Source organism: Triplophysa rosa, unplaced genomic scaffold (genome assembly GCF_024868665.1).
Source record: "Triplophysa rosa unplaced genomic scaffold, Trosa_1v2 scaffold9_ERROPOS8756747, whole genome shotgun sequence".
In the NCBI taxonomy this organism is placed as follows: Eukaryota; Metazoa; Chordata; class Actinopteri; order Cypriniformes; family Nemacheilidae; genus Triplophysa; species Triplophysa rosa.
In genome coordinates, this window is record NW_026634979.1 from 20178 (window position 1) to 47077 (window position 26900).

At 36.9% G+C, this 26900-nt stretch overlaps 1 protein-coding gene across 2 annotated transcripts in view; it reads right to left on the minus strand.

Annotated features, from left to right (window-relative positions):
• Window positions 1–678: 678 nt before the first annotated feature.
• The window catches only part of nup160 (nucleoporin 160), a 69667-nt gene continuing 43445 nt past the window's right edge, over window positions 679–26900 (minus strand). For both annotated transcript variants that reach the window (XM_057328938.1, XM_057328937.1), the window contains exons 18-27: window positions 24933–25003; window positions 24695–24854; window positions 24528–24597; window positions 19988–20086; window positions 14795–14914; window positions 8050–8145; window positions 2345–2439; window positions 2161–2257; window positions 1832–1937; window positions 679–876 (exon numbers count right to left, since the gene is read on the minus strand). In XM_057328938.1, the coding sequence (XP_057184921.1) occupies window positions 698–876; window positions 1832–1937; window positions 2161–2257; window positions 2345–2439; window positions 8050–8145; window positions 14795–14914; window positions 19988–20086; window positions 24528–24597; window positions 24695–24854; window positions 24933–25003 (1093 nt within the window). In that variant the 3' untranslated portion in view covers window positions 679–697. The remainder of the gene's footprint in view (window positions 877–1831; window positions 1938–2160; window positions 2258–2344; window positions 2440–8049; window positions 8146–14794; window positions 14915–19987; window positions 20087–24527; window positions 24598–24694; window positions 24855–24932; window positions 25004–26900) is intronic.

Here is a 26900-nt window from a genome sequence, read left to right on the forward strand (position 1 = left end):
TTCAGCTTTTACACGATGGAGACAGCTCCGGCAGGCAAAGGGTCTGAAAGACGATACCATGGTTGCTCTCTTTCTTTTGGACAGGTATGTGCTGTACATGCTTCGAGAAGAATTTAATGGATTTAGTTTGTAATTCGTTACGTGATATAAAATCTTATGGATATATTTTAAGATATGTCAGTTCAAGTTGTTTTCAATCAAGACACCTCTAACATTTAAATTAGTCTGGGACTAGGCTTAAGCCCTGTCCGGGAAACTGCCCCATGTTTTAAAAAATGAATGTTTGTGCTATGAATGTAATCTTAAATGTTTCATTCTCACAAGGGAGGTTTGCAAAATTTAAAAATTAAACAATTAAATTAAAATTATTGCAATATTCACAATGTTTCTCCAATTTATAATGCCAAAATGTTAAAATTATTGTCAAAATGTGATCGTTAAAAGCTGCTGATAGAGCTTCTATTTAAATGTGATTTTATTCTTATTGTCTTGATATTTAAGCAGCAACAACATGATGCAACATCTGACAATATATTGACAATATTATTTGCATTGTTGGAATGAGACATTCTGCCAAACATTTTTTTGTGTTTCAGAGAAAAGTCATATAGGCTGGATAATAACATTGAGGGTAAGGGGTAATGACAATAAAAAAGCTCATTGTTGTGTGCGTTAACGTAAGGCTCAGGCCCAAGAATTAATGATAAATACTCACAACTGCTCCAGAAGAGGGCTGTACAATCCAAGCATAGTCCGGACGAACAAGCCTCAGACAACTGAGGGCTGCCAGGTAACAGTTCACCTGTTTCTGCAGGCCAAGCAAAGTACGAACCTCCCGTCCCAGACGCATCCCATACTCAAACATAACTGTACCCGCTGAAACAGACATCCCTTTCTGTTAGTTCCTGTCCCAGATTTTTGTGAAAAAAGCAATGGGCTAGTTGCACAAGATGGCGGCAGTGAGCTTTTGCGACGCCAGGGTCAGCAAACTAATTTCCGGTCGTATAACACTATCGAGTTCTGTGTTAGCAATGTAAAGAGGATCTGTCATATTGCTGATATATTACTTTCTTTTTTATCTAAAAAACACCAATATTTCCCGGCCAAAAATCCTCCTTTTCCCATACAGTGTTATATGACCGGAAATTAGTCTGCCGACTCTGGCATCCCAAAAGCTCACCGGCGCCATCTTGTGCAACTAGCGAATTAAGGCTTGTCCACACCGGGACGCGTTTATCGTCGACGTTTAACGCCTCATGACGAAACAAAGGGCGCCAATGTGAGTTTGCACATCAACGTGTAAAACGGCAGGCGTAAAAGCGTTATTTTTAAAAAGCACAGGGGTGCAAATCTTAAACAAGTAAAGGCAGCTTGCTGCCAATGTCTGCAAAAAGGTTCTGTATCAAAGCCTTAAGCGTAATTTATGGTCGTGCATAGGACCTACGCCGTAGGCTGTGCATAGCTCTGCGTAGTCTGACGTAAACCTCTCCAAAAATGTAACAATGCTACAACTCAACGCGGACCGCAAGCACTGTGATTGGTCTGTTCAGCGTCATGTTTACTCAAACACATTTCCAATGGAATTGTCTAAGTAAATGATTTGTTATTCTGTATTTAACATCTCAAGCTGCAACAAAAGTTTACTTGCCGCTATCACTGCTAATGCTTCACAAACAAGCTGCTTTTTCTTCGGCTCTTGTCTTGGTTACAAAAGCAACAATTCAGTGTCTCAGTTTTTTACTGCAATTGGCCACTTGAAAAACTTTGGTGCAGGTGGATTTAAAACTACTGGGTTTTCAATCCCTCCTGTAATTCTGCTGATCATTCGTACCTTTCCTATAGTTATGACGATTGATGTGAAAGGCATAGAGCAGCTCATAGTAGTTGTGAGTCATGAGGTCAACCGCTCTTGCACGAGACTCGATGATCCCCACCACCTGAAACAAAGCAGCAATTAGAACAAAATGCCTTGATTTTATAAAATAGAATATTTAGACACGTAAACATTATTAGGAAGTGTGAAGGCAGGGCTCAACAATGAGGATGACCCACGGCCAGGTAAGCTACTGGTCACAAACAAGAAAATCTCATTCGCTGGCCAGGTGAATAAAAACACTTATTGTTGAGCCCTGGAGGATGGTGTATTGATGTTTACGAGACCTCATCGTGTAAATTAACAAAGGAGAACTGGATGAGATCTCTGAGCTGAGCACGCTCACACAGAACCACCACCAGCTGCCGGAGACAGTCCAACTGCCTGCAGACACACACACAAACACACAAAGAGCTCAACACGCGCGTGTCACTTTATTAGGGCTGAGATGATGATGTCAGAGCTCAGTACCTGCTAGGATCCGGGTTCTGGGTCAGAGCTTCATATGCCTGAGTGTTATGACCCAGATCCAGATGATGTTTAAATATACGAGTCCACAGTGCAGCCTACAACACAGTTTATTATTCACATCAAACAGAGATAGTAGAGATAAGCAACACTTTTTATTAGTGGTGTCAAAATGAAAAACTAACTTATCACCTTCACATACAGTTATGTTGGCTGTAACCCTCTGAAAATGTTTTTTTTGTGTGTAAATTGTTATTGTTTTGTTCTTTCAGAAGCTATAAAAATACATATACTGTATTTTTCTCAGGAAATTAAATATAAACAATTGACACCAAAATCATTTTCAGAGGTTTACACCAACCTGACTTTAAACGAATCGCGTTGCCTTCATGAGCTTCACTGAATGTTTCTATATATTGTAATAATTGAGTACGACTCTCTTGATCAATGTAAATGGATGAATCTCAACATCATACAGTTACTGCTGGACATGAGTAAATTATACAGAAATACTGAAAAGCAAAGATTTTGGAGGACCTAGACCATTTTTCTGAAGATCGGTGGACAGTTTAATGACTCAGAACAAACAAGAAACCCTTAAACAACTATGACAAAACATAAAAACGGTCATTGATTGTGCAGGTAACGTCAAACAGTATTAAGAATTAGGGGAATGTAAACTTTTGACCTGGGTTATTTTTTAGAAATTCTGCTATTCTTTGGTGTGAACTTTATGTTAACATTTCTTTCGCAAAATAACTTGTTCAGAGCAGGACTAAATTAAAAATAAACCTTAATTTTCAAAATTCCTCTTATTTTTCCAAAATATTTCAGCATTTTCCAGAGTCTGCAAGGGGGATGTACAGTGAGGGAAATAAGTATTTGATCCCCTGCTGATTTTGTAAGTTTGCCTACTTACAAACAAATGAAGGGTCTATAATTTTTATGGTGGGTTTATTTTAACTGATAGACACAGAATATTAAAAAAAATCAGGGGAAAAAAATGTTATATAAAGGTTATAAATTGATTTGCATTTCAGTCAGTGAAATAAGTATTTGATCCCCAGCAAAACATAACTTTGTACTTTGTGGAGAAACCCTTGTTGGCAAGCACAGAGGTCAGACATTTCTGATAGTTGGTCACCAGGTTTGCACATGTGTCCGGATACATTTAGTCCACTCCTCTGTCAATCTTTAAGGTTTCTTGGCTGTCGCTCAGCAAATTGGAGTTTTAGCCTCCTTCACAGAGGTTCTATAGGACTAGGGTCTAGAGACTGGCTAGGACATTTAATGTGCTTCTCCTTAAGCCACTATTTGGTTGTCTTGGCAATATGTTTTGCGTCTTTGTCATGTTAAAGGCTCATCCATGACCCATCTTCAGTGACCTAGTTAAGGGGAGGAGGTTCTCGTCCAAGATTTTACGGTACATGGGCCCGTCCCTCAGCCCCTCAATGCGGTGAAGTCATCCTGTATACCTGTAGCAGAGAAAAAGCCCTAAAGCAGAATGTTTCCAACACTGTGCTTCTCTGTAGACATGATGTTCTTGGGCTCATAGTCAGCATTTCTCTCCCTCCAAACACAGGAGTCCATTTTGGTCTCACAGCAGTGCCAGCACTTTCGCCAAAGCCTTTTCTGAATCATTTTTATGTTCATTGTCAAACTTAAGACGAGCCAGGCGGGCCTTCTTGGGCAGGAGGACCTTGCGGGTGCTTCAGGATTTCAGTCTACTGTGGCATAGCGTGTTACCAATGTGTTACCAATGTTTTGCTTGCTAACTGTGTTCCCAACTGTCTTGAAATCATTAACAGGCTTCTTCCGTGTAGTTCTGGGCTGATCTTTAACATTTCTCATGATCATCTTTACCCCATTGGGGAAATATTGCAGGGAGCTCCAGAACAAGGGCATTTGATAGTTATTTTGTATATCTTCTATTTCCAAATAATCACACCAACAGTTGTCTCCTTCTCACCAAGCTTCTGTCTGTAGCCTATTCAAGGTTTGTGCAGGTCTCCAATCTTGTCGCTGACATCCTTTAAAACCTATTTGGTCTGGACCATGGTGTTGGAGAGGTTGAACTGGAAGATACAGATTCTGTTGGCAGGCATCTTTTATATACATAACAAGCTGATTTAGGAGTACTTTCTTAAAGTGACAGGACTAATCTGTGGTCCATATAGGCACATAACCAATCTGTGGAGCCAGAATTCTTGCTAGTTGGTAGGGGATCAAATACTTTTTCACTGACTGAAATGCAAATCAATTTATAACCTTTATATAACATTTTTTCCCCTGATTTTTTTAATATTCTGTGTCTATCAGTTAAAATAAACCCACCATAAAAATTATAGACCCTTCATTTGTTTGTAAGAGGCAAACTTCAAAATCAGCAGGGGATCAATATACTTATTTCCCTCACTGTATGATTATAAATATATATATAAGTATAGCCAAAATGTAAAGTATGATGCTTGAAAAATTATATTTTTAAAGTTGTGTGTGTGATATTTAGGAGGATCTATTGACAGAAATTCAATATAATGATACTATATATTGTCTTCAGAGGTGTATAAAGACCTACGTAATGAACCATTTAGTTTTGTAATACGCCTCGCTCGCTCTCCAGTTTCAGCTCCAACGCGCTCTCGCTCTCTTCCCAGTATCTGGACGAGTACAATATTAAAGCGGTTCCAGATAAACAATGACGCTCAAAACTGCTCGTCACACAGCTAATATTACAACAACAACATATCTTGGTATGTATAGTATGTTACTCACATACTGATCCGAATCAAAGCAACCTCCTCGGGGGTGATTTTAAGACGATCTTTCTCTCCAACGCTCTCTGCTGGAAAGTATCTCCATAGATATCTGTAGTACATCTGCTAAAAGCTCAGATCCTAACGGTCTCTGCTGAAAGTCTTTATAATATTAGCGCAGGTCCTGACTTGTATCCTTCTTTTTAACTTAAAATCCACAACCTTTTATTTATGTAATACATAAGTCATAGCTCTTTCTACAGTCTTTCTAATGCCCACAAATCTCTTCCCTGCGTCAACATGAGAACGACATCTTTTTGTACTGTGGTGGCCACCGTCGTGTTTGGACTGAGCGATTCGTGGCAAATCTATAATACAACGCTAGTGGCCGCTGTAAATAAAGAACTGCGCCTTTAAGATCTTTCACTAATTTTGTGTATTAAATCAGGTATTATATATATACTGTATATACAGTATATATATATATATATATATATACATACATATATACATATATATATATACACACATATATATACATATACATATATATATATATAATATACACATATATATAATATACATATACATATATATATTTACTATATATATATATTAGACATGTGCCCGGTTAACCACGGTTACCACTAAATCCTGCTGAAACCGAGTTGGCTGCGATAATGCAAAATATCGATTATTTTATTGATGCGTCGCTTGTCCGTGAAGTACGGCTCTGGGATCAGTAGGAAATGCTGCTCGATCTAAAAGCAGTGCGAGTTTGAGTCGCTTATAACGTGCATTTAAAAAAGCAGCACCCGTCAAACATGATCATTATAATTATACTTTATTATCATGAAAATACCTGAGGAGGCTTGAGGATCAGTGATAAAAACATGTCCTTACGCATTTCCTAGAACTACTTGCGTTATGGTCTTCTTCTGCAGTGCGTATTTGGAGTTTCTGCACGAGAGCGCCCTCTGGCTTTCGGATGCAGCAGCATTTTACCGTACTTCACTCACAAATTGTGCATAAATCACGTGATATATATTTTCGGTTAACCGGGCATATGTCTAATATATATATATATATATATATATATATACACACTCTTTTACAATAGATCTCCAAATGAAGGTAATAACAACAAAGACAGATTTTTTATGTGTTTCACACAATAAATTGTGACACTGACACAGAATGACATCACGTGCTGATTTGCATCTTCATGAGGTTATTACATTATCACATTTGCATTCAGACTAGTGTTGGCACTTCAGATCCATTTTGCTTCTACTCTCAGAACTGTCACTTTTTGCATTTTAATACAACTAAGTGCCCAGTTCAGTCATTCTCTGTTTTTGTTGTCACACATGAAACGGGTATAAAATAGTGACTAAACATGACCCATTAATACTACGTTAAAGGCACAGTATGTAAATTCTTTGCAGAACAGTGGCCTAGTGTTTTTTTGTTAAAAAAATAATTAATTATATACTTTGTTCAGTTATCCCAAATGTTTCTAGCTATTTGTAAATCGTGAAAAAAAAATCACCATTTTAACCAGTGACACAGACAGTGTCTGAGAGTCACCTGTCAATGCATCATATTATCCGCATTACCAAAGACACTAGGTGGAAAGCCTGCAACCTTTAGTCAAAAAATCGCGGCTTCACCGGAATGCAGAAAGGGAGACTAGAGGCTGTTATATGATTGGCTAAGGTGCCTCAATTGATCCATGTAAGCAGTTACGCTTTCTCCAATTGTTACGCTTTCTCTAGCGTTATCCTCGGTTTCCGCTTTTACTGCCATAGAAACCATGACAACACAGTCTCGTGGAGAAATGTGAAAGTATTAGTTTGTAGCATCTATCAAGCAACTATCTTGTTTTGCACAGTCATTAGGAAGAACAATTATTCTTTACCGTTTGCAGCTGGTTCTGTCAACAAAGACAACTCCCACAAACATAGGGGACCAAATGACCCAAGAAGAGTTTGTGACAAGAAGATATAAACTAGATGTCACGTGCATACACGCTTTAGATGGTTTCATCGGACGCATGCACTGGCCCGAAGTTAACTTCCGGTCTGTGTTTGGTTATAAGATAACAATTTATTTTATATTTAATTTATATTACAATTACTATTTTATTGTAAATTCATTGTAGAAAAATTAATTTAAAACTACTAAACAGTTATTTATTCTTACAAAGATTTACTGGAAAGTATAGTTGGGGCCACATAACGTCGTTGCAGAGTATATCACAGGTTCAAGATTCACAAGAATGGCATAATTTGATTAAAACGGCAAATTTTTCTGAAAATCGACTAGTTTGCAGGTATGATAAAATGTTTGTTGTTGGCTTAAGCTCATGTTTAGATTCAACTTTATTGTCATTGCACATGTACAAGTACAAGGCAACGAAATGTGACCTCTGCATTTAACCCATCCAGAGAGTAGTGAACACACGCACAGCAAGTGGTGAACACACGTACCCCCGGAGCAGTGGGCAGCTATCACTGCAGTGCCCGGGGAGCAAGTAGGGGTAAGGTGCCTTGCTCAAGGGTACCTCAGTTATTACCCGCCGGCCCTGGGAATCGAACCGGCAACCTTCTGGTCACGAGTCCGACTCTCGTGACCAGAAGGCCACAACAGAGGCAAGTCGCAAGTTCTGCCTTTTCAATGACAAATTACATCAAGCGCATCTCGGAAGACCTCAAGCAATGATTGGTTGGGGAGGCAACGTCCATGCCACAAGAATTTAGAAGTCAAAATCACATAATCTGACAGTGGCTAACAAAAATATTGTGTGGTCTGAATTTAGCATAAGTGACAGCCCTAAAAAACAGAATGCTGTTAGTAAAAAAAAAACTTAGTAGCTCTAAGTGAAGCACAGAAGTAGGTGTACAAGTAGTCCGTCTAACTGTACATTACTGAAAACAATGATTCACTTACCTGACTTCTCTCATCATTTACAGCTTCAGATATGGCCAGTGTGGCTGAATGAATCACAAGCTCTGGCAAACCAATATCTTCCAATAACCTCAGAACCTAAAGAAATGAACAAACGGAAATATTATATCTTAAAGGACCCCCATTATGGTTTTTAATTTTTTTAGTGAATAACGCGTGAAATGCCTGAGCCCCGGAAATAGTTACTTCCATGTTTCCTAACTCCGTATAAACAGCTCCTGAATCTCTATTCAATGTACTGGTAGAGTATATGAAGAGCTGCTAAATACAGAACATACACTTTGAAATTTAATTTGGAATTGAAGATTTTAATTTTGACAAGCAAATGAAGTCTGTGTTAAAATCATGCTTTTTTATTTTGAGACTTGGAGTAAAGTTGAAGCCCCTGCTGTTCTTCAGAGACCTAGAGACAGTTAGGGGATGATAACTATCAATGATAAATTAGATGACCTGCTGCTGTTTCTTTATGTTTTCATTCCCTGATGTCTGTTCTCCAAATCTGACTGCAACAGGGGGATGCTCTCTCTAAAGGTGCGCTTGTGGCCAGGATGTAAAGCATATATTTTGCCGGCTTGATTAGACTACAATATATATTCTGATAAGAACAGAAAAAACAGTGCATTAATATAGCAAATCCTTCAGAGGCTGCTCAGTACCGCAGTGTATTTTTGTCTGCAAAACCCAGAAACCCATTTTAGCCATTCCGGTTCTATAGCTCCAAATGTCAATGGGTTTTTTTAATGGGTTTTTGGTTAAACGCCTAAAATAAGGTCTGTGGTTAACAAAACATCTAAATATTCTTATGTTTTATTCTGACATAAAACACACCAGTTATAACCAGTTCGTGTTTTTTAAAGCTTCATTTTTAAAACAGTTGCTAAAAGCGACTACATCCTTTGGCGGGGACATTAAACACATAAAATCTTACAAATAAAGAAATATCTAAAAACCTGGACGGAGATTCATTCATGGAGGCTAACACAGCCAATAGTATCCAGCTGCAGGCCCGCAGCCACTCATTTTTAGACAAGCGATCCAGACCACCAGTTTCAGGGCGGAAGGGGCGGGCTACACACGTTTTCGGGCGGAAGGGGCGGGCCCACGTGTTCCGGACACACACGAAAACAGCATGGCAGAGAGAATGGTGAGTTCTGTCCAGTTTTTAAAATTTTTTGAAAAATCAATGTATTTCATAATTTAGGTGTTTATCGCAACTACTATGTGCACGTCATTCACATACAGACAAAATCGCTGTAGTATTCAATCGTTTTGTGTGTGTATTTCTTTCTTCTTTTCGTCATTATTATTGGTTATTATTTCTTGATTGTATTTATTTACTTAATCCATAGTTAATTCATTTATGATTTATGTGTTTGTGGTATGTTAATTTAAGACACAACTGTTAGTTTACTTTGTCAGTTTAGACAGTGAGTATGTGTGTTATGTATTTTTAATTTCATCCATTGTAGGGACATGCGACAATTGTAAGAGGGAAAAATTACCTCAGCTGCAACTGTGTACAAACTGTAGCAGCCTTTACCACTGCCCCTTTTGTACAGCATTTAAGACAGTCAGACTAGACAAATTAAAACTACATCTCAAGAGCCACTCCAACAAGGCAGTTATCCATGGAAGTATGAATATATTGCTTAATAACCTTAATGTTTTTTTAGGATGTCCCCCAACAGATTGGCTGTGTGGACTGTGGTGTCTTCATGTTGATGGTAAGGCAAATCATGTTGTGCTATGAATAAACTAATGACAGCTCTGTATTTATGGTATCACTGTTGTCTTTATTTTTCTTGCTCTGATCCATGAGTCTTAAAAATGGCCATTTTAACTATTTACTTTTTTTCATTTGTTGATTTTCAGTATGCTCTACATGTTGTGTTGGGGGCCCCATTTGATTTTACACATGTAAGTAATTACCAGCTCGGGTAATTCAATTTAATGCTGTTATTGTAGTTGATAGTTAAAGAATTTAATTTCTGTCTTAAAGCACGACCTTCCAACCATAAGAAGATGGTGGATACTAATTCTCTTGGAGAACTTCTGCATACCTTTCTCTGATAGTTATCTTCCTTTGGCTCATACTACATTACACCCTGTCCCAACCAATACTAAATCAACTAAAAAATGTTACAGGGCAGAAAACCTCCAAAAGACATCGACAACAAGCTGTGACCAAAGAGAAATACATAGAGAACAAGAAAGACCCAGCAGCACTGAGGTATTTGTCAAAGTATGTGTTTTTGCAAATGTTACATTCACATGAAATGCTAACATTTATCTTAACATATTATTTATTTATTTATTATCTCCATCCTGAGAGACATGAAATTGGCTGTAAAGTGGATACATGCCAACAGACATGTGTTCAGAGGCCCTGTGGAAGAGCCTCTTTTCCTAGCAATGGATGAAGAAGACAAGGAAATGGCTGTTCACAATCTCTTGGAACACCTGAAATGTTCCAGGGAGCCATTTACATTTTGTTTTGCGTTCCAGGAAGACATGGAGCTTTTTTTGGGTGAAACGCATGATAAAATGGGACTAAAAGTTAACTCTTCTTTTCAAGGCTATTCATTTTCTAATATTTGTGCGTATAAGAAATGCAAGACTTAATTTTCAGTTTATTTTGAATTTTGAAAAAATAAAGTATATTTGAGTTTAAAACTCTATACTGTGTACAGTGTGCACAAGTGTTTGTTACAAACTGAACAGATAATGATTATTTAGATATTAATTATGAACATGAAGGGATTTTGAATTCTGAAAAAAAGTATATTTAACATTGAAAGTCTATACTGTGTGCCTAACTGTGACAACAGATATTGATTATGTAGATATTATGATCATTAAGTAAATAACATGTCTAGTCAAATAGAAAGCGCTATGCAAATAACTACATGTGTAACTACAATGTATTTTCTAGCATTTTCAGACATTGTACATAAGTCTCCAAAATCTATGCGAAGATAAGAACATAAACTACAAAAGCTGTTGGTAGCGCAATCCGCGCCTAACCATATGGTTCGCCTTCATTTCCGGCCAAAGACTGGTGGGCTGGATCGTGTGTCCAGAAACGTGTGGTGCTGCGAGCCTGCAGCTGGATATATCTCAACACAGCAGAATCTGTCAGCGGTTGTGGGCAGGGCCTAAGTCATGTGGCGTGAGTTTGCTCGGAGAATGCCAACAGCCTGTTCAATGGGACTGTTGAGGTTAAATGCGGATTTAAAAAATAAATGGGTGGATATTTATTGGTATAGGGTGGTTCTGTGCACACATTGCCAACACACATTTCTGTTCAAACATATAAAAGTGAATTTTCCACAGTTGCTTCCCTTTAAGAGTGCCATATGCTAAACCGGAATAACTTATTTTCTGTATGACTTTATTCTCATTTTTCTGGAGGAATTTTGGCATACTTTTCTTTACAGTGGTGCTTCCGTTCATTGAGGATTGTGGGCATTTGCTTATGCACAGCTCTACTTAGGTTTTGCCATAGACTGTATAAAACATGGACGTAGTGACGTTTGGGAAGAGCATTTTTGAAGAGTGGGCAGAGCCTACAGTTGCCATCTTGGCAGCGCGTCACCGAACTTTAAGGCTTAATATAATTTAAATGAATGACTTGCAGTATAAAACCCCATTACAGTTGTCATGAAGGGTAAATTAGCTATATAGACCAAAACCACTTTTTGTACCAGGCTATAAACATATTTTTTTTCTGCTGTAAAGTTGGGCATTTTAACATGGGGGGCTATGGAATTGACCCCTTTTGGAACCAGTCTCTAGCGGCCAGCCGATGAATTGCAGTTTAAGTCACTTCTTTATTGGTTTAATGCGAGAGACCTGAAGGTTGCCGCTCAGGCTTCACCACAGTATTTCACCCGAGATGAGGTCTGGACTTGACTGGGCCGTTATTCTGGATTTGCCTGGGCCATTATTCTTTGCTTTTTTAACCATTCTGTTGTAGATTATAGACCTGTTGTATGCCAAACACTGGCCAAGCTTTATCTGTTGGACAGATGGGCACAAATTGAGTGATAAGGGTGTCCTTTCTTTTTAACCCATGGCCTTTTCATTTTAGCCTAGTTTTTGTTAAATAAATAATCACCTGGTGTAATACCTGGTGCTGTTGTTCATCCAGGTTGTATTTTCCTAATTTTAAGGACTGCAATGGACCAGATGGTTTTACTATGTCCTGATACAGAAAACTATAAAATGCAATAGGGTGTCCTTTCTTTTTCACACGACTGTAGGTGGTACAGTATGTAGAAATCCATGAACATGTACAGTATCATACGAGAGTCCCTAAAAATCATCAGTATTATGCAATTTCATCCAACCATTTAAAACTTCTTGAAAGGACATTTAAAACTTCTTGAAAGGACATTTAAAACATATTACTTTTAATAAGTTTAATCTACAAGCATTTCTCCTGTCGGAATGAAACTTAAAGGCATGGTGGGTGATCCTGTCCAGAATTTTTTGTCATGTTGGTTGGAAATCTCTTTACATCCCGATAGCAATCAAGTAGTATAGTGGTCAAATAATATTTTTAGGGCCCGAGCACGGAGGAGCAAGCCACCGGCTTGCGCCGTAGTGAAGAGCCATATTGTTTCTGTGTTCTTCTCCCTCTTTGATCGCTAATTTGAAGGCCTAAACACGCTCAAAAACTCACAATAACTTGCACATGCATCAGATGTGGCGAAAATTTACGTCTGATAGGGGATTCAAAATTAGGCGTGGCAAAATGGCTCGCTAGCGCCACCTAGAACTGCCCAGACTGCTATGCAAAATGTACATGCACCAAATTTGGTGGGCTCATAGACCACGCCGAATCATTAAGAAAAGTCTCTTGGAGCATATCTCTAAACCCAACAGGAAGTCCGTTATTATTCATTTCCTGTGCAATTTGGTAATTTTTTNTCTCATTTTTCTGGAGGAATTTTGGCATACTTTTCTTTACAGTGGTGCTTCCGTTCATTGAGGATTGTGGGCATTTGCTTATGCACAGCTCTACTTAGGTTTTGCCATAGACTGTATAAAACATGGACGTAGTGACGTTTGGGAAGAGCATTTTTGAAGAGTGGGCAGAGCCTACAGTTGCCATCTTGGCAGCGCGTCACCGAACTTTAAGGCTTAATATAATTTAAATGAATGACTTGCAGTATAAAACCCCATTACAGTTGTCATGAAGGGTAAATTAGCTATATAGACCAAAACCACTTTTTGTACCAGGCTATAAACATATTTTTTTTCTGCTGTAAAGTTGGGCATTTTAACATGGGGGGCTATGGAATTGACCCCTTTTGGAACCAGTCTCTAGCGGCCAGCCGATGAATTGCAGTTTAAGTCACTTCTTTATTGGTTTAATGCGAGAGACCTGAAGGTTGCCGCTCAGGCTTCACCACAGTATTTCACCCGAGATGAGGTCTGGACTTGACTGGGCCGTTATTCTGGATTTGCCTGGGCCATTATTCTTTGCTTTTTTAACCATTCTGTTGTAGATTATAGACCTGTTGTATGCCAAACACTGGCCAAGCTTTATCTGTTGGACAGATGGGCACAAATTGAGTGATAAGGGTGTCCTTTCTTTTTAACCCATGGCCTTTTCATTTTAGCCTAGTTTTTGTTAAATAAATAATCACCTGGTGTAATACCTGGTGCTGTTGTTCATCCAGGTTGTATTTTCCTAATTTTAAGGACTGCAATGGACCAGATGGTTTTACTATGTCCTGATACAGAAAACTATAAAATGCAATAGGGTGTCCTTTCTTTTTAACATGACTGTAGGTGGTACAGTATGTAGAAATCCATGAACATGTACAGTATCATACGAGAGTCCCTAAAAATCATCAGTATTATGCAATTTCATCCAACCATTTAAAACTTCTTGAAAGGACATTTAAAACTTCTTGAAAGGACATTTAAAACGTATTTTAATAAGTATAATCTACAAGCATTTCTCCTGTCGGCATGAAACTTAAAGGCATGGTGGGTGATCCTGTCCAGAATTTTTTGTCATGTTGGTTGGAAATCTCTTTACATCCTGATAGCAATCAAGTAGTATAGTGGTCAAATAATATTTTCATAATTATATATCGTCTGTGAAAGGCATAGGACCAAAAAAAGTTCGTCCAATCAAAACGTTCTGGCCGAACGCTGTGACTGGTCGTGTACATTTTCAGACAACTTATTTTGAATACCACTGCGCACCCTGTTCACGCAGATGGAGACAGCTCCGGCAGGCAAAGGGTCTGAAAGACAATACCATGGTTGCTCTCTTTCTTTTCGACACTTCGAGAAGAATTTAATGGATTTAGTTTGTAATTCGAAACACGAAATACATTTAGGTGTTTGGAGGAGGCGTGGCTTTGGACGGCAAATTGCATAGAGGGTGGGATTATAATTTCAGTGCTAGCAGGCTAAAGTTAGCACCTTTCCAAATCAACCACCCCGCCTTTAAGATGCGATTGCTTTCTGTGAAATGTAGGGCTGGGCTTGATTTTTTCCTTCGGGAATTGCTTGAATCGTTGAAAGTTGAAAGCCTGGTCACTGGACAGTCAGTATAGTACCACTCCCAGGCCGAGGGAGAGTGGAGGTTTATGTTTTGATGAAAGATTACGAGGACACATGAATTAAAAATTGACCTGCATGGACAAGTCATTCATTGAATGTACTGGAATGTACTACATCCCCTTAATCATCTAACAGTCTTCACCTTGTTATAATAGAGTAATCGCGGGGCGGTGGTGGCTGTCTCATCATCTGATCCCGCAAGTTTCATTAAAAACTCTTCTTTTTCCACCTCAGCCGCTGCTTCCTGGAAACACTGCAATGCCTGAAACCACAACAAACAAACATTGCGCATCTGCAGGTTATACAACTGGGCTCACAATTATTCAACCCCAAAGTAAATATAATCAAGGAAGGCTGTAAAAATAAATCTGCTTGTTAATCTTTTGGATCTTTTCTTGAAAAATGTTACAAAATTCTAACCTTTCATTGGAGAATAATAATTTTACATGGGGGGGGTGTCATTATGAAATAAATGTTTTTTTCTCTTCTTTTACAACCTCTTATTTTTGCCAAGATAACAACTCTGAGTCTTCACCTATACTGTCTAATGAGATTGGAGAACACCTGACAAGAGATCAAGACAATTCCTTTATAAAGAATTGCTCCAGACCCTTCAGATTTCCAGATCCATATATGTGCTTCTCCTCTTCAGTTCTCTTCACTCAGGTCTGGAAACTGGTATGGCCATGACAGAAGCTTGTTTTTGCTCAGTGACCCATTTTTGTTTTGATTTTGAAATTTGTTTTCAGGTCATCAATAATGAATCAATAATGCCATTTTTCCAAACAAGACAGAAAATTAGGCCCAAAACATTAAATATACAGTATTAGATTTAATTTTACACATGGGGTACTTTTTGTCCCTCTGTGCACCAAACCCATCTTGAGTGTTTGCTGTTAAAAAGGCTCATTTTTTCAATTCATGTGACCAAAGAACCCGTCCCGTTTCAAGATCGAGTAGTATGGAGCGAAATTTGTGCCTAAACTTAAACAAATCCAGCGTTTTGCAAACAAACGCAACCTTTTTTGCAAAAGAAACTAAACTCTGAAACAAACAGAAAGCGTTTTACAAATACATAATGCAATTCGAGAGAAAATGCAAAGGTGTAACATATAAATGTACTGTGTTTAAGTCTCACCTTTTTATGAGATTCTCTCAGCTTGATTTTCTCACAAATGTGACCGTGCAGATTTTCTCACAAATGTGATCGTGCAGATTTTCTCAGTTATGCAACTTCTCCCAAAACAGCAGATAGTTCAATTGTTTGACTTAGATTTATATTACTGTTTTTTTGTGCTGGTTTATTTTATTGCAAAAATTGCCCAAATAGCTTGAAATAGCCAAAAAAATAGCAGCATTCATTTTAAACCTAAATAGGCTAATGGCAACCAAACAAAGCCAACGACTGACTGAAACAACTGCCACGACGATTTATTTGCTTTTCCATCTTTTATAGCCTAGAAAGCTCTCTACTTTAATGCCATAGTGTTTAGACATAATGTTAAATACGTTTTATCTATGAGTTGTTATGTATAAAAGTCAAACATATGTATCAGTGCAACTTTCATGCAGAAAAATCACTAAAAACCGAGTCGCATCTCAGAAAGAGCGCAAAATACTATACTGAAATCTTACAAAAAATTGACATATAAAAATATAAATAAATATAAATCAGGCCCGGTTCCTGCCAGGTGCAAAAGTGTGGACTAGCAGATATCCTGGGTGGGGATATACCCCAACCACACAGACAGTATAGCTGCAGACAAAATTAAGAGTCCATTTAAAAAGTATTTTCCTCTTTTTCTGATAAGAATGTGATTTGGTAAAATTTTCATTTTTGTTTATTTCTGTGAACTTTTGACAACATTTCTCCCAAATTTCATATAATTTATTTTTATTTATTTGGAGAAAATGAACTGGTGAAAGCAGGTGAAAGCAGAAAAGATGATCTGCATTTTTAAAACAGAAACACAGCAAAAACAAGTTCATATTTAGTTTTAAGCAACACAAAACTAAGAAAACGTTAGAAAACGTAAAAAAATGTTTTATGAAATAACCCAGATTTTTTTTAATTAGTTTGTTATCGTGCTCAGTCACTCTTGAGGTTTGCTTTTGTTGGAATTCAACAAACACTGCAGTACATGACTGCAATACATGCAGGATTTAAATGATTTATTTTTATATAAATATAAAAAACAAACAACATTTCATTGATGTTTTACACCTTAAATAAAGCGGTTATGTAAACTGGACATAAATAGAAGCCTACAAAATAAAGTGGGCTAAGAACATTCCCCATTCACTGAACAATCACTGATTTCTGTTTAATTTCTTTTAATGAATTGAATGAATTAATCTGATTACACTGCACAATGAACTTTACATCGTGTCTGCTGTTTTTTATGTGGTATCGTGAGCGCGCATCGCGGCTAAACTGAACTATTTTGCACATTTTTTCGCTACCACCTGCAGCGTGAATTGGGGTGTTTGAGATGGAGAGAAACAGATTTATTTCTTAAGCGGGAGCTTCGGAAGATGGAGCTTTCAGTCATTACTGAAAGTCAATCCCTTACAGAAAAGACACATGAATTTCACATGTTTTTTACATGTTTTTCTCATGTGATCACATGTACACAACATGTGTTTAACATGTGCAAAAAACACGTGTGATCACATGTGAAATGTGTGTTTTTGGAACATTTTGGTGTGAATTCCATGTGAATTCCCACGTGAAACCCATGGGATAACATGTAAAAACCCATGGGATGACATGTGCAACATGTGGTGATGTGAAGAACATGTGATCACATGTGGAGACATGTCGCATATGTTATCCCATGGGTTTTTACATGTTATCCCATGGGTTTCACGTGGGAATTCACATGGAATTCACATGTGAATGTGTTTTTTGCACATGTGAATTTCGTGTGTCTTTTCTGTAAGGGATAGGTTAAAATCTAGCCTATATATTGCAAGCAAATAATAGCTGTTTGTTAACAGCACAAAATAAGACCGCAAAAACGAAGAAATGAATCTGATTTTACTGCACAATTAATTTGACATGCTTAATTTTACATATGTGCAGTGCTTCTAAAATTTTTTTGCACAGTATTTTGCTTCCACCTGTAGCATGTAGCATGCTTCTCTGTTACAAACTAAAGCCAGAGCAGTGAAGTGAAGAGTGACGTTGCTTTCAGCCAATAGAAAATACAACAATTTTTGGTGTTATTTTTTTATTCTCATTGGGTGGGCAAGACAGATGTTTAGGGGGATTCAGCCCACCCCTGCCCATGCCTAGAGCAAGCCCTGATATAAACACAAAATTATGTCAAAATTCCCTTATAAGAAAGTATCCTTGACAAAGTAGTTTGTTTTGTAAACGTAAACAGTTGGGAAACAAGAACGAGAGAATGAGAAGGGGTGGAAGGGGTGCCAACATTGCAAATGCATCCAGTTTGTTGTATGTTATTTGTATATTAAAACCAATGCATAATTCATTATTTATTATTGAGAACAGCAACTGATTATTATTAACAGTTTCAATAAATTTCATGAGACTAACTGAATGAAACTTGATGAATGAAATTAATTCCATTTCTGGCACTGGCAAGGGTGGCACGCAAGGAAATGTTCATGCTTCTTCCTATAGAAACTAATTCCCAATAGCACCACCTGCTGTTGCACATCATTTGTGAGAAAATCTGCACGGTCACATTTGTGAGAAAATCTGGACATCACATTTGTGAGAAAATCTGCACGGTCACATTTGTGAGAAAATCTGCACGGTCGCATTTGTGAGAAAATCTGGACGTCACATTTGTGAGAAAATCAAGCTGAGAGAATCTCATAAAAAGGTGAGACTTAAACACAGTACATTTATATGTTACACCTTTGCATTTTCTCTCGAATTGCATTATGTATTTGTAAAACGCTTTCTGTTTGTTTCAGAGTTTAGTTTCGTTTGCAAAAAAGGTTGCGTTTGTTTGCAAAACGCTGGATTTGTTTGTTAAGTTTAGGCACAATTTTCGCTCTATACAGTAGTCTCAGTTACTTTTCAAATGCTCTATGAATGTCAGATGAATAAAAAAATCACATTTACTTAGGGGTTGAATAATTTTGAGCTCAATTGTAGTATATAACACATAGACCCTTAGCAACAGATAAACAACACTGATTCAGAAGCTCTTCCGGTTTCAGTTGAGTTTATTTCACGTATATAATTAGGACTTTTAATGATGTTTGTTTAAAATTTCAATTTAATTTAGTTGGTTGTATACAAAAAAAACAGAGAAACTGGTCCAAGAGCGCATCTGGTACTCAAAATATATAGGTGCTCCAGAAGGGGAAAATTCAGTTCAGAAAAATGAATTCTTACCAATGAATAAAAATATTCAATGTCCAGGCACTCACATAGAAATGTAGTCTTTATTTACAGGGCTACATGTTAAAAACATCAACGCATCGGCCCTTTGTCAGGGTGTTAAACAAGAGCAATCAAGAACAGGAAGTAGTTAAATAGAATCATATGTGTCTTAACCTTAATTTTTAACTGACCACTGTCTCTTAAAAAATGAAAAAGAGACAAAGGGAAAAAAAATTAAATCCATTAAAGAAATTTTTTTTGTTGTTGTTACAATAAATTACTAATATAACCCAAATGTAACACAAGTACCATCGAAATGCCACAAATTTACAAAAATGAAGAAAAATCAATATCTTCATTAAGTCCAGGATGTGAAACATTTCACACATCAATCTGTGAATCCAATAACTTTCTTGTTGTTTTAAACTTCTCAATCTGTCGCCACCTACAGCATTTAGTTACCAATTACCTTCAAGGAGCTATGTTCCATGTTTAGCCTGTATGTAATGTTTCGCAATAGGATAACTCAAATATTTCTCTTTTTCTCATGTTTAGACAAGTGATTCTGTTGAACTATTTCCAGGTCTTGTTTAACACCCTGACAAAGGCCTGCTAGGGCCAATGCACATTGGTGTTTTTAAATAAAGGCTTTTTCAAGAGTCCATTTTTCTCAGTTGGTTGTTTTTGGCTTCATGTTTGTGTAGTGGTAAAGAAATGAAACATGAAATGCTTCTGGACTAGTGTGTTGTTTACATCTTGCAAAATGGTCTATATACAGCAGGAACTCATAGGCCAAACCCCATCTGCTTACAGTAGATCACCGTAAAGACATTTCTGCTTCAGGATATTTGGTAAAAAACACAACAGTTTTTTGTCATTTTCTATCTGAGCAGTGTCCACACATTTTAAAAGTGAACATACTGTTAACAGAGCACAGGTAGCAAACAACTGGTTATACAGGGATATTCTTACCTTCTGACCCTCACCATTAGCCAGATAACACTGACCCAAAACAAAGCGACAGGATCCCACATTCACCTGGCACCAGGGCTCAATTAATCGAACATATTCCTACAGAAAGACAGGGAGACATTAGATGTTTTTATTCTGTAGGAATGAACCAAACCACATATCCATCATACGGCAAACATATTAAGACATTGGACACACAGACCTCAGTGCCAGTACTTGGGTATCAGATAAAACTGCATCGTGCCTCAGACTTAAATGCATCAGTTCTCATCACAACAGCGTCAGGACTAAGCTCTCGCACAATCAGGCAAAACGGCCTCAGATTAATTTGAATTATAGACAAAGCTGCGTACAACCTCCACAATAATCGCAAGTTTACATTAGGTTTTTTTAATACTTTTATGACCAAAACCTCTTAAATAAGATTATTTTACTGATGTATATAACTTTGATTTGTGTTATGTTTTCACACACTTTATTTGTTGTAGCCTGCATGTACTTGTTTTCTGAAAGATGATGATTAATTTAGAAGAGATTGAGATCGTTTCCCCTCACACAAATGCAATGTAGCTAAATGTATACTAGGGCTGCAGCTATCGGTTATTTTAGTAAACGAGTATTCTACTGATTTTCCATCGATTAATCGGGTATCCGGATAATAGGTACTTTTTCTTTATTAAAGAGCAATACTAAATATACAAGAGAAAATAAGACAGTTCTCTTAAAATGAACAACTAATTTGTTTCCTTTAGAAAAATGTACATATTTATTGCTAAAATTGCATACATTAATATCTGTGAAAACTAAACCCATTTAGTACATTTCATTGCCATATTACATTCAAAATGCAATATAGGCCTAATACAAATGTATAAATAAGAAACATTAATAAAAATAGAAAGAATAATTTCAAAGGTAAACAACAAACTTCAGCTTATGCATGATGCATTTAGTTTATCTAAATTAGTTTTAGTTTCTTTTTTACTATTAAATAGTAATATATTTGTCCACATAAAAATAACCGGACTTTTATTTTGGCAGGTCGTCGGAAGACACTTATTTTTTAGTGTGTTAGCTTCACTCAGTGAAATGTTCTGAAATAAACTCAGCAGAGCAACTCTGGAGATGAAGTTCATGTGTTCAAATTGTAAAAGCGCTATATAAAAATAAAATAAAAATAAATAAAGTTGAGTAGAACAGACAGATGGCATGTGTAAATAACATGATTCGGCATCCACTAGTCCGCATCTAGTTTTATGGACTCAATGAAGTTTCACTCGCAAAATAGACCAAGTAAAATAGCAGTTCACCATTTCAATAAGCTATCAGTTATTTATCAGCATGAGAAATACATTTGTGCGTGTGAACAGACTAAAATGCGTGTGTCTCACGGTGAATGCATGAGACTTGAGAGCCCTGTAACATGAATAGAGTTTAGCGGGCTGTGCGTCAGTAATAATGGTCCGTGCGGAAACGCAGTGCTCTGTGTGTACTTTAGTTAAATGGATTAAACGAGGCTTCGAGGCAACAAAATTTGCCTCAATGATTTTTTGAATTCGAATTACTCGAGTTACTCGAGGAATCGTTTCAGCCCTAATGTATACTACTATTGACTTTGCACATTGAAATTCTATTTGTATATTTGACCAATGAAACACTGTAGTAGCACTTAATATCATATACAAGATTTGATATTAAGACAGAAAAAGCACCAGCCAGGCAGGGCCCCACCCCATGCTTGGGACAGCCCTGTATATATGTATATATACATATACTGTCAATAGATAAAATGAATCGCGATTTATCGCACCCTCTTCAAATAGTGAAATTAAACATACACTTTATTTTGTTTAACATGTTTATTTTAGTGCTGTCAATTTATATATATATATATATATATATATATATATAAATACAGTATATACTGTATATGTATACTTATATACAGAAAAAAATCACTTACAGATCCTCTTATAAATGCACTTTATTATTAAACTGAAGCAAAAACAGACATGGAAAGTATTTGGTACTCTACATCCAGCGGAGGTGAGGCTAATCATACATTTATTGAAAAACAGGTTTTACATTTTTAAAACAATGTGTGGTCAATATATACAGTGGCAAGAAAAAGTGAAGAAAAAGTCACTTCACTTCACTTCACTGTCACTTCACTTCCCTTCACTTTCACGATTAATATTTTAAATTTATTTAGCAATATTTAAAAAAAACATACCAGCGCTAAATGTATACAGTACATGACGTTTTATGCCTGAATCAATGAGTAAAACATACATTTGTGTTGCATTTATTTTCTATTACATAATTTGATTTATCATTAATTTGATGTATTTACTAACATTTTGATACATTGATAACGTAGGCCTACGTTAACTTTTTTTGCACATAGCACTGGTGCTACAGAGTTTTAAAGTTTTTTAACACAGGGCAAACAAGTGAAGATCATCGCATAAAAAGGCAGGTAACTGACAAAGGACATTCATGTTACGTACGGATGTATAAATTAGGGCCATCTAATTTACAGTTGACCTAAATAGTTTTTTTTTCTTTTTAAGTTTTTTTAAATTTTAAGTTAAGTTTTTTTATTTTTTACTGTACAATAGTAATAGCCTATATTTGTCCACATAAAAATACTGTAGTATGCTATTTTAAACGCATTTATTAAAATCATGTTTTAAATATTTTTAAATATATTTTTAATTCCTTCATTATTATTCTTATTTTTCATAACTGTTGTTTAATCATATGTTGGGTGCTGTATTGTCTTTATAAGAACATATGAGTCTTCACTGGTTTCTATCTCAAGGTTCCTAATAACGTCAGGAGACGAAGTTGTGAAGCATTAATTTTCCACTACCTGTCGAATCTGTTTCTAGTTAGACAGAAAGTCAGAAGGAGCATCAATAAATTTACAAATATATATATATATATATTAGGGCTGTCAAAATTAACGCGTTAATAACGCGTTAACGCAAATTCCTTTTAACGGCACTAATTTTATTAACGTGCGATTAACACAGCGTGCATTTTCTGTTTGACCCTTGGCCTTGCCCGTAGTTTGAGAAAGTAAACGATGCAGCAGCAAACAGAAATGGAGAAAGAAATAGGTCTTCTGAACGTAAAATTCATATATAAAACGATGTCTGATGGTTCTGTCGACAAGACTAAAGTGATCTGCATTTATTGTCGATGTGAATTAAGCTATCACCGCAGCACGTAGAGTTTAAAATATCACTTGATGGCGATTGGCGAAGCATACAACTGACACAGAGAGCTCTCCTCCTCCTCGCGGCACATCACACTAGATTGTTTTCAGCAGAGACGGATGGACAACTCCACAAGCAACAGACTCAACACATCGATAGCTAAATGGGTGGCTACAGCATGTAGGCCAGTTAATGTAGTGGAGGACGAGGGTCTACTTGAAATTATTCGCATCGCATCTAACGATTACACATATGAACTACCTTCGAGAGCCACTGTTACAAGCAAGATTCACGACTCTTACGAAGGAGAAAGCTAAAGTCGAGGAGGCGATAAGTCAGACAAACACGGTTGCGCTCACCAGAGATTACTGGACTTCCCTCAGTAACCATAGCTACCTGGGGGTAACGGCTCATTATTTTGACACACACTGGAAACTACGGTCGTACGCTTTGACCGTCATGAAGACAGACGAGAGGCACTATGCTGACGTTTGCGCTGAGCACTTTCTGCAGGTAGCCAGACAGTGGAATATTGAACTCAAAATTAGCCCATTGACCACCGATAGTGCGCGCAACATGATTGCCGCGGCCAGGCAGCTTCCGTTCGAGCATATGCCTTGCATTGCACACAGCCTCCACCGAGCTATCACAGTTGCGAAAATGTAAACATGCTTGTGTAAGTAAATAGCTCAGTGCAAAGAAAGAAGTAATGGGAACCTGTTTTTCCTGTTTTTTTTCATGTGTTTAATAGACATGTACAAGTTCTTTGAAAAACATCTATGACCTTTGAAATCATTTCAATTCATGTCTAGTCTTCATGCTCTATGTTGAGTATGGTTTCACTAATAATAAACAATATACATTTGCATAAAGCATCAATATTTGTCCATGCCCATGTTGATTAGATTATTAAAAACTTGAAAAGTATTCATTTAAGGTACATTTAGAATGGATAAAAATGTGTCATTAATCACGAGTTAACTCATTACAATCATGCGATTAATCGCGATTAAATATTTTAATCCATTGACAGCCCTAATATATATATATATATATATATATATATATATAATAAACTTTCCTGCTTTCTGTTCTTCCTGCTCATCTTTGTATCTGCCTTGGTTGACCTAAAGTGTTAACTTGCAACAGAGTTTGGATGTACATGCTTTTTGGAGCTTCTAATGAGTCCCATATAAGCCAATACAAAGATATGATTTTGTAATTAAAAATGTTTGTGTTCTAAAACTAGTCACCTCGAGAGCAAAACTCAGGAACTCAGAATTGCTGACCTGTAGCATTAATGCAATAAGTCTCACCTGTAGTTGGGCGTACTGACAATTCCCCATCAGGCATTCAGGAAACAAGAAGCTGGGATTGCTCGGCCAGCTAATAAAATGATGCAAGGCAAATAAACATATAGTAAACGTAACTAAAATGAAGAACCAAAGGAAAAAGTCATGTGTATTTCACATGAGGAGGATACAGAAACTGGCAGAGCAGTGTGAGAACGCTTGAGATCATCTGTGGCCAGTGCAGCACGCTCTCATTGGCCATCGTGTCCTGCTGAGAGAAGATCTGAGACACGATGACTTTACGTGCCACATTCTGGTAGAACAACTCCAGCACAGTCTGCGGACTCAACACTTATGGACAACATAGAGAGGAACAGTCAATATTATCATCACCTCTTATAAAGCAGAACTCTGCTACATTCACTTCACCTGATCTGATGGTTACAGGGCCTGTAGAGTCTGAAAGCTCCAGAACAGACAGATGCTGCAAATCTGTGTTTCTAGAAAGTGACCAAAACAAAATGCATGAAATCTGTCAATAACAGGAAATATGTGAGACAAATGCTATTATGGAGGAAGGGTTTATTAGTTAACTGTCTAATTTAGAATTATAAAGTCACTAGATGTAGTTGATGGATGAAGCAAAACTGTTCAATTCTGCTAGTAGAGCCCCAGTCAGACCAAAGGCATATCAATTTTTTTCTGTGTTAATTTAAGTTTTTATTCAACACTAGAGTGACAAGCAGCAGCACATTCTGCCACATCATTGTTTGGTTTTTGGAGCAACATAATGGGTACAGCCGTCCTAAAGAGGGAAGATAGTGGTTGGTGGCATTGTGTAGCTTTTGTGCCATTAATGCCCCCCATGCAATCAAAATTTAAGTTGTTTTTCTTTTAGTAAGAATATATTGGCCTTAAGGACATCTATAAACTGAAATGCTCTAAAACACTTACAACATTTTGACAAAATCTTTTGTGGAGAAAATAAAATGTATCCAACCCATTTAGAGTTTAAGCAAAATGTTGTATCAAACATGGAAAATTTATTATAAACTGCACTTAAAAGTAGGGATGTAACGATTCACTCAGCTCACGATGCGATGCGATTCACGATTCTGATCTCATGGTGCGATTTATTCACGATTTACTCACGATTTATTTTTACAAACTTCCCTTGCATTATTTCTTAAATGCTTCACGTTTCTTTGTATAGTAAAATTATGTTTTATTTCATATAACAAAAACTAAACTGCAATTTTAAAACAAATTAATAATAGAAAAGGTCTCTTTAATATAAACAAACTAATACTGTCTGTCAGACATGTTCACAAGTCTCGGAGGTCCAAGTCCAAGTCAAGTCTCAAGTCATTGAGGTCGAGTCTTTGTCAAGTCTCAAGTCTTTAAAGTGGAGTCCAAGTCAAGTCTTAAGTCTCTGAGGTGGAGTCCAAGTCACATCTCTAGTCTCTGTTCTATTTTTAGCAATAGTTTTCCCAGTTATTGTAATTCACAGTGTATGAAGCGAAATCAGTTTTGAAATATTAATTAACTCTACAGAATGTCTTGGGTATTCAAACCAGTGCTTCGAACCAGTGCTGATGCTGGTGTGTTTTCTTCTTTTGACTAAGTCTTTGCGCCACATTTACCGGTGCAAAATCAAAATACATTTTATGCGCAAGAATGATGTACTAATATGAACAATTTTGCTGTAAACTAGGCTAAATTAAGTAATGTAATGAATTGCATGATGTGTAATTAAATGTTCCAAACAAAGATTTAACTGTTTTTACATCATTTACTTGACCTTAGAATGAAATTAAACCAGGTCATTACCTTTATTTTTCAGAAAATCTCAGTAATTACTGGATATGCATTGTTGCAACACAGAGAATATTAGACCATGAACACATGTACTAGTTCATTAAATCTCATTTGACTTAAATGAATCGTTCAGTAGGGTGTATTCATTAAGTACATTCAACCAATGAAACACTCTGACAGGGCTCACACTGAAGCGCTATTGGCTTATGGCATCATGCCTCTTTGAAGAACAGAGCTGCACTCTTTGCTTGAGACTGAATGAGAATTATCTTTCAAACAGACATATTACAGAAACTGTCTTACATTTCATCAATCATTTTTCAATCAATTCATACTTGCTTTGGTATTTAGCATGTCATTCAATCTTTTAATATACAATACGACTTACTTCATCACTTCTTTTGGCTTAACTGTTACTTTATGTTGTATTTCACGTTATGCAGCAGCTGGCATTAGCGGATAAGTTAACATTGGCATATAAAATGTTTGTGCTTGCCTTTGTAATGAGTTTCAGGGTGACTCGCCTGCAGTCGTGCTTCAAGTTTGTGGCGCTTTACCGGCGATTGTGAAGGAAAATAA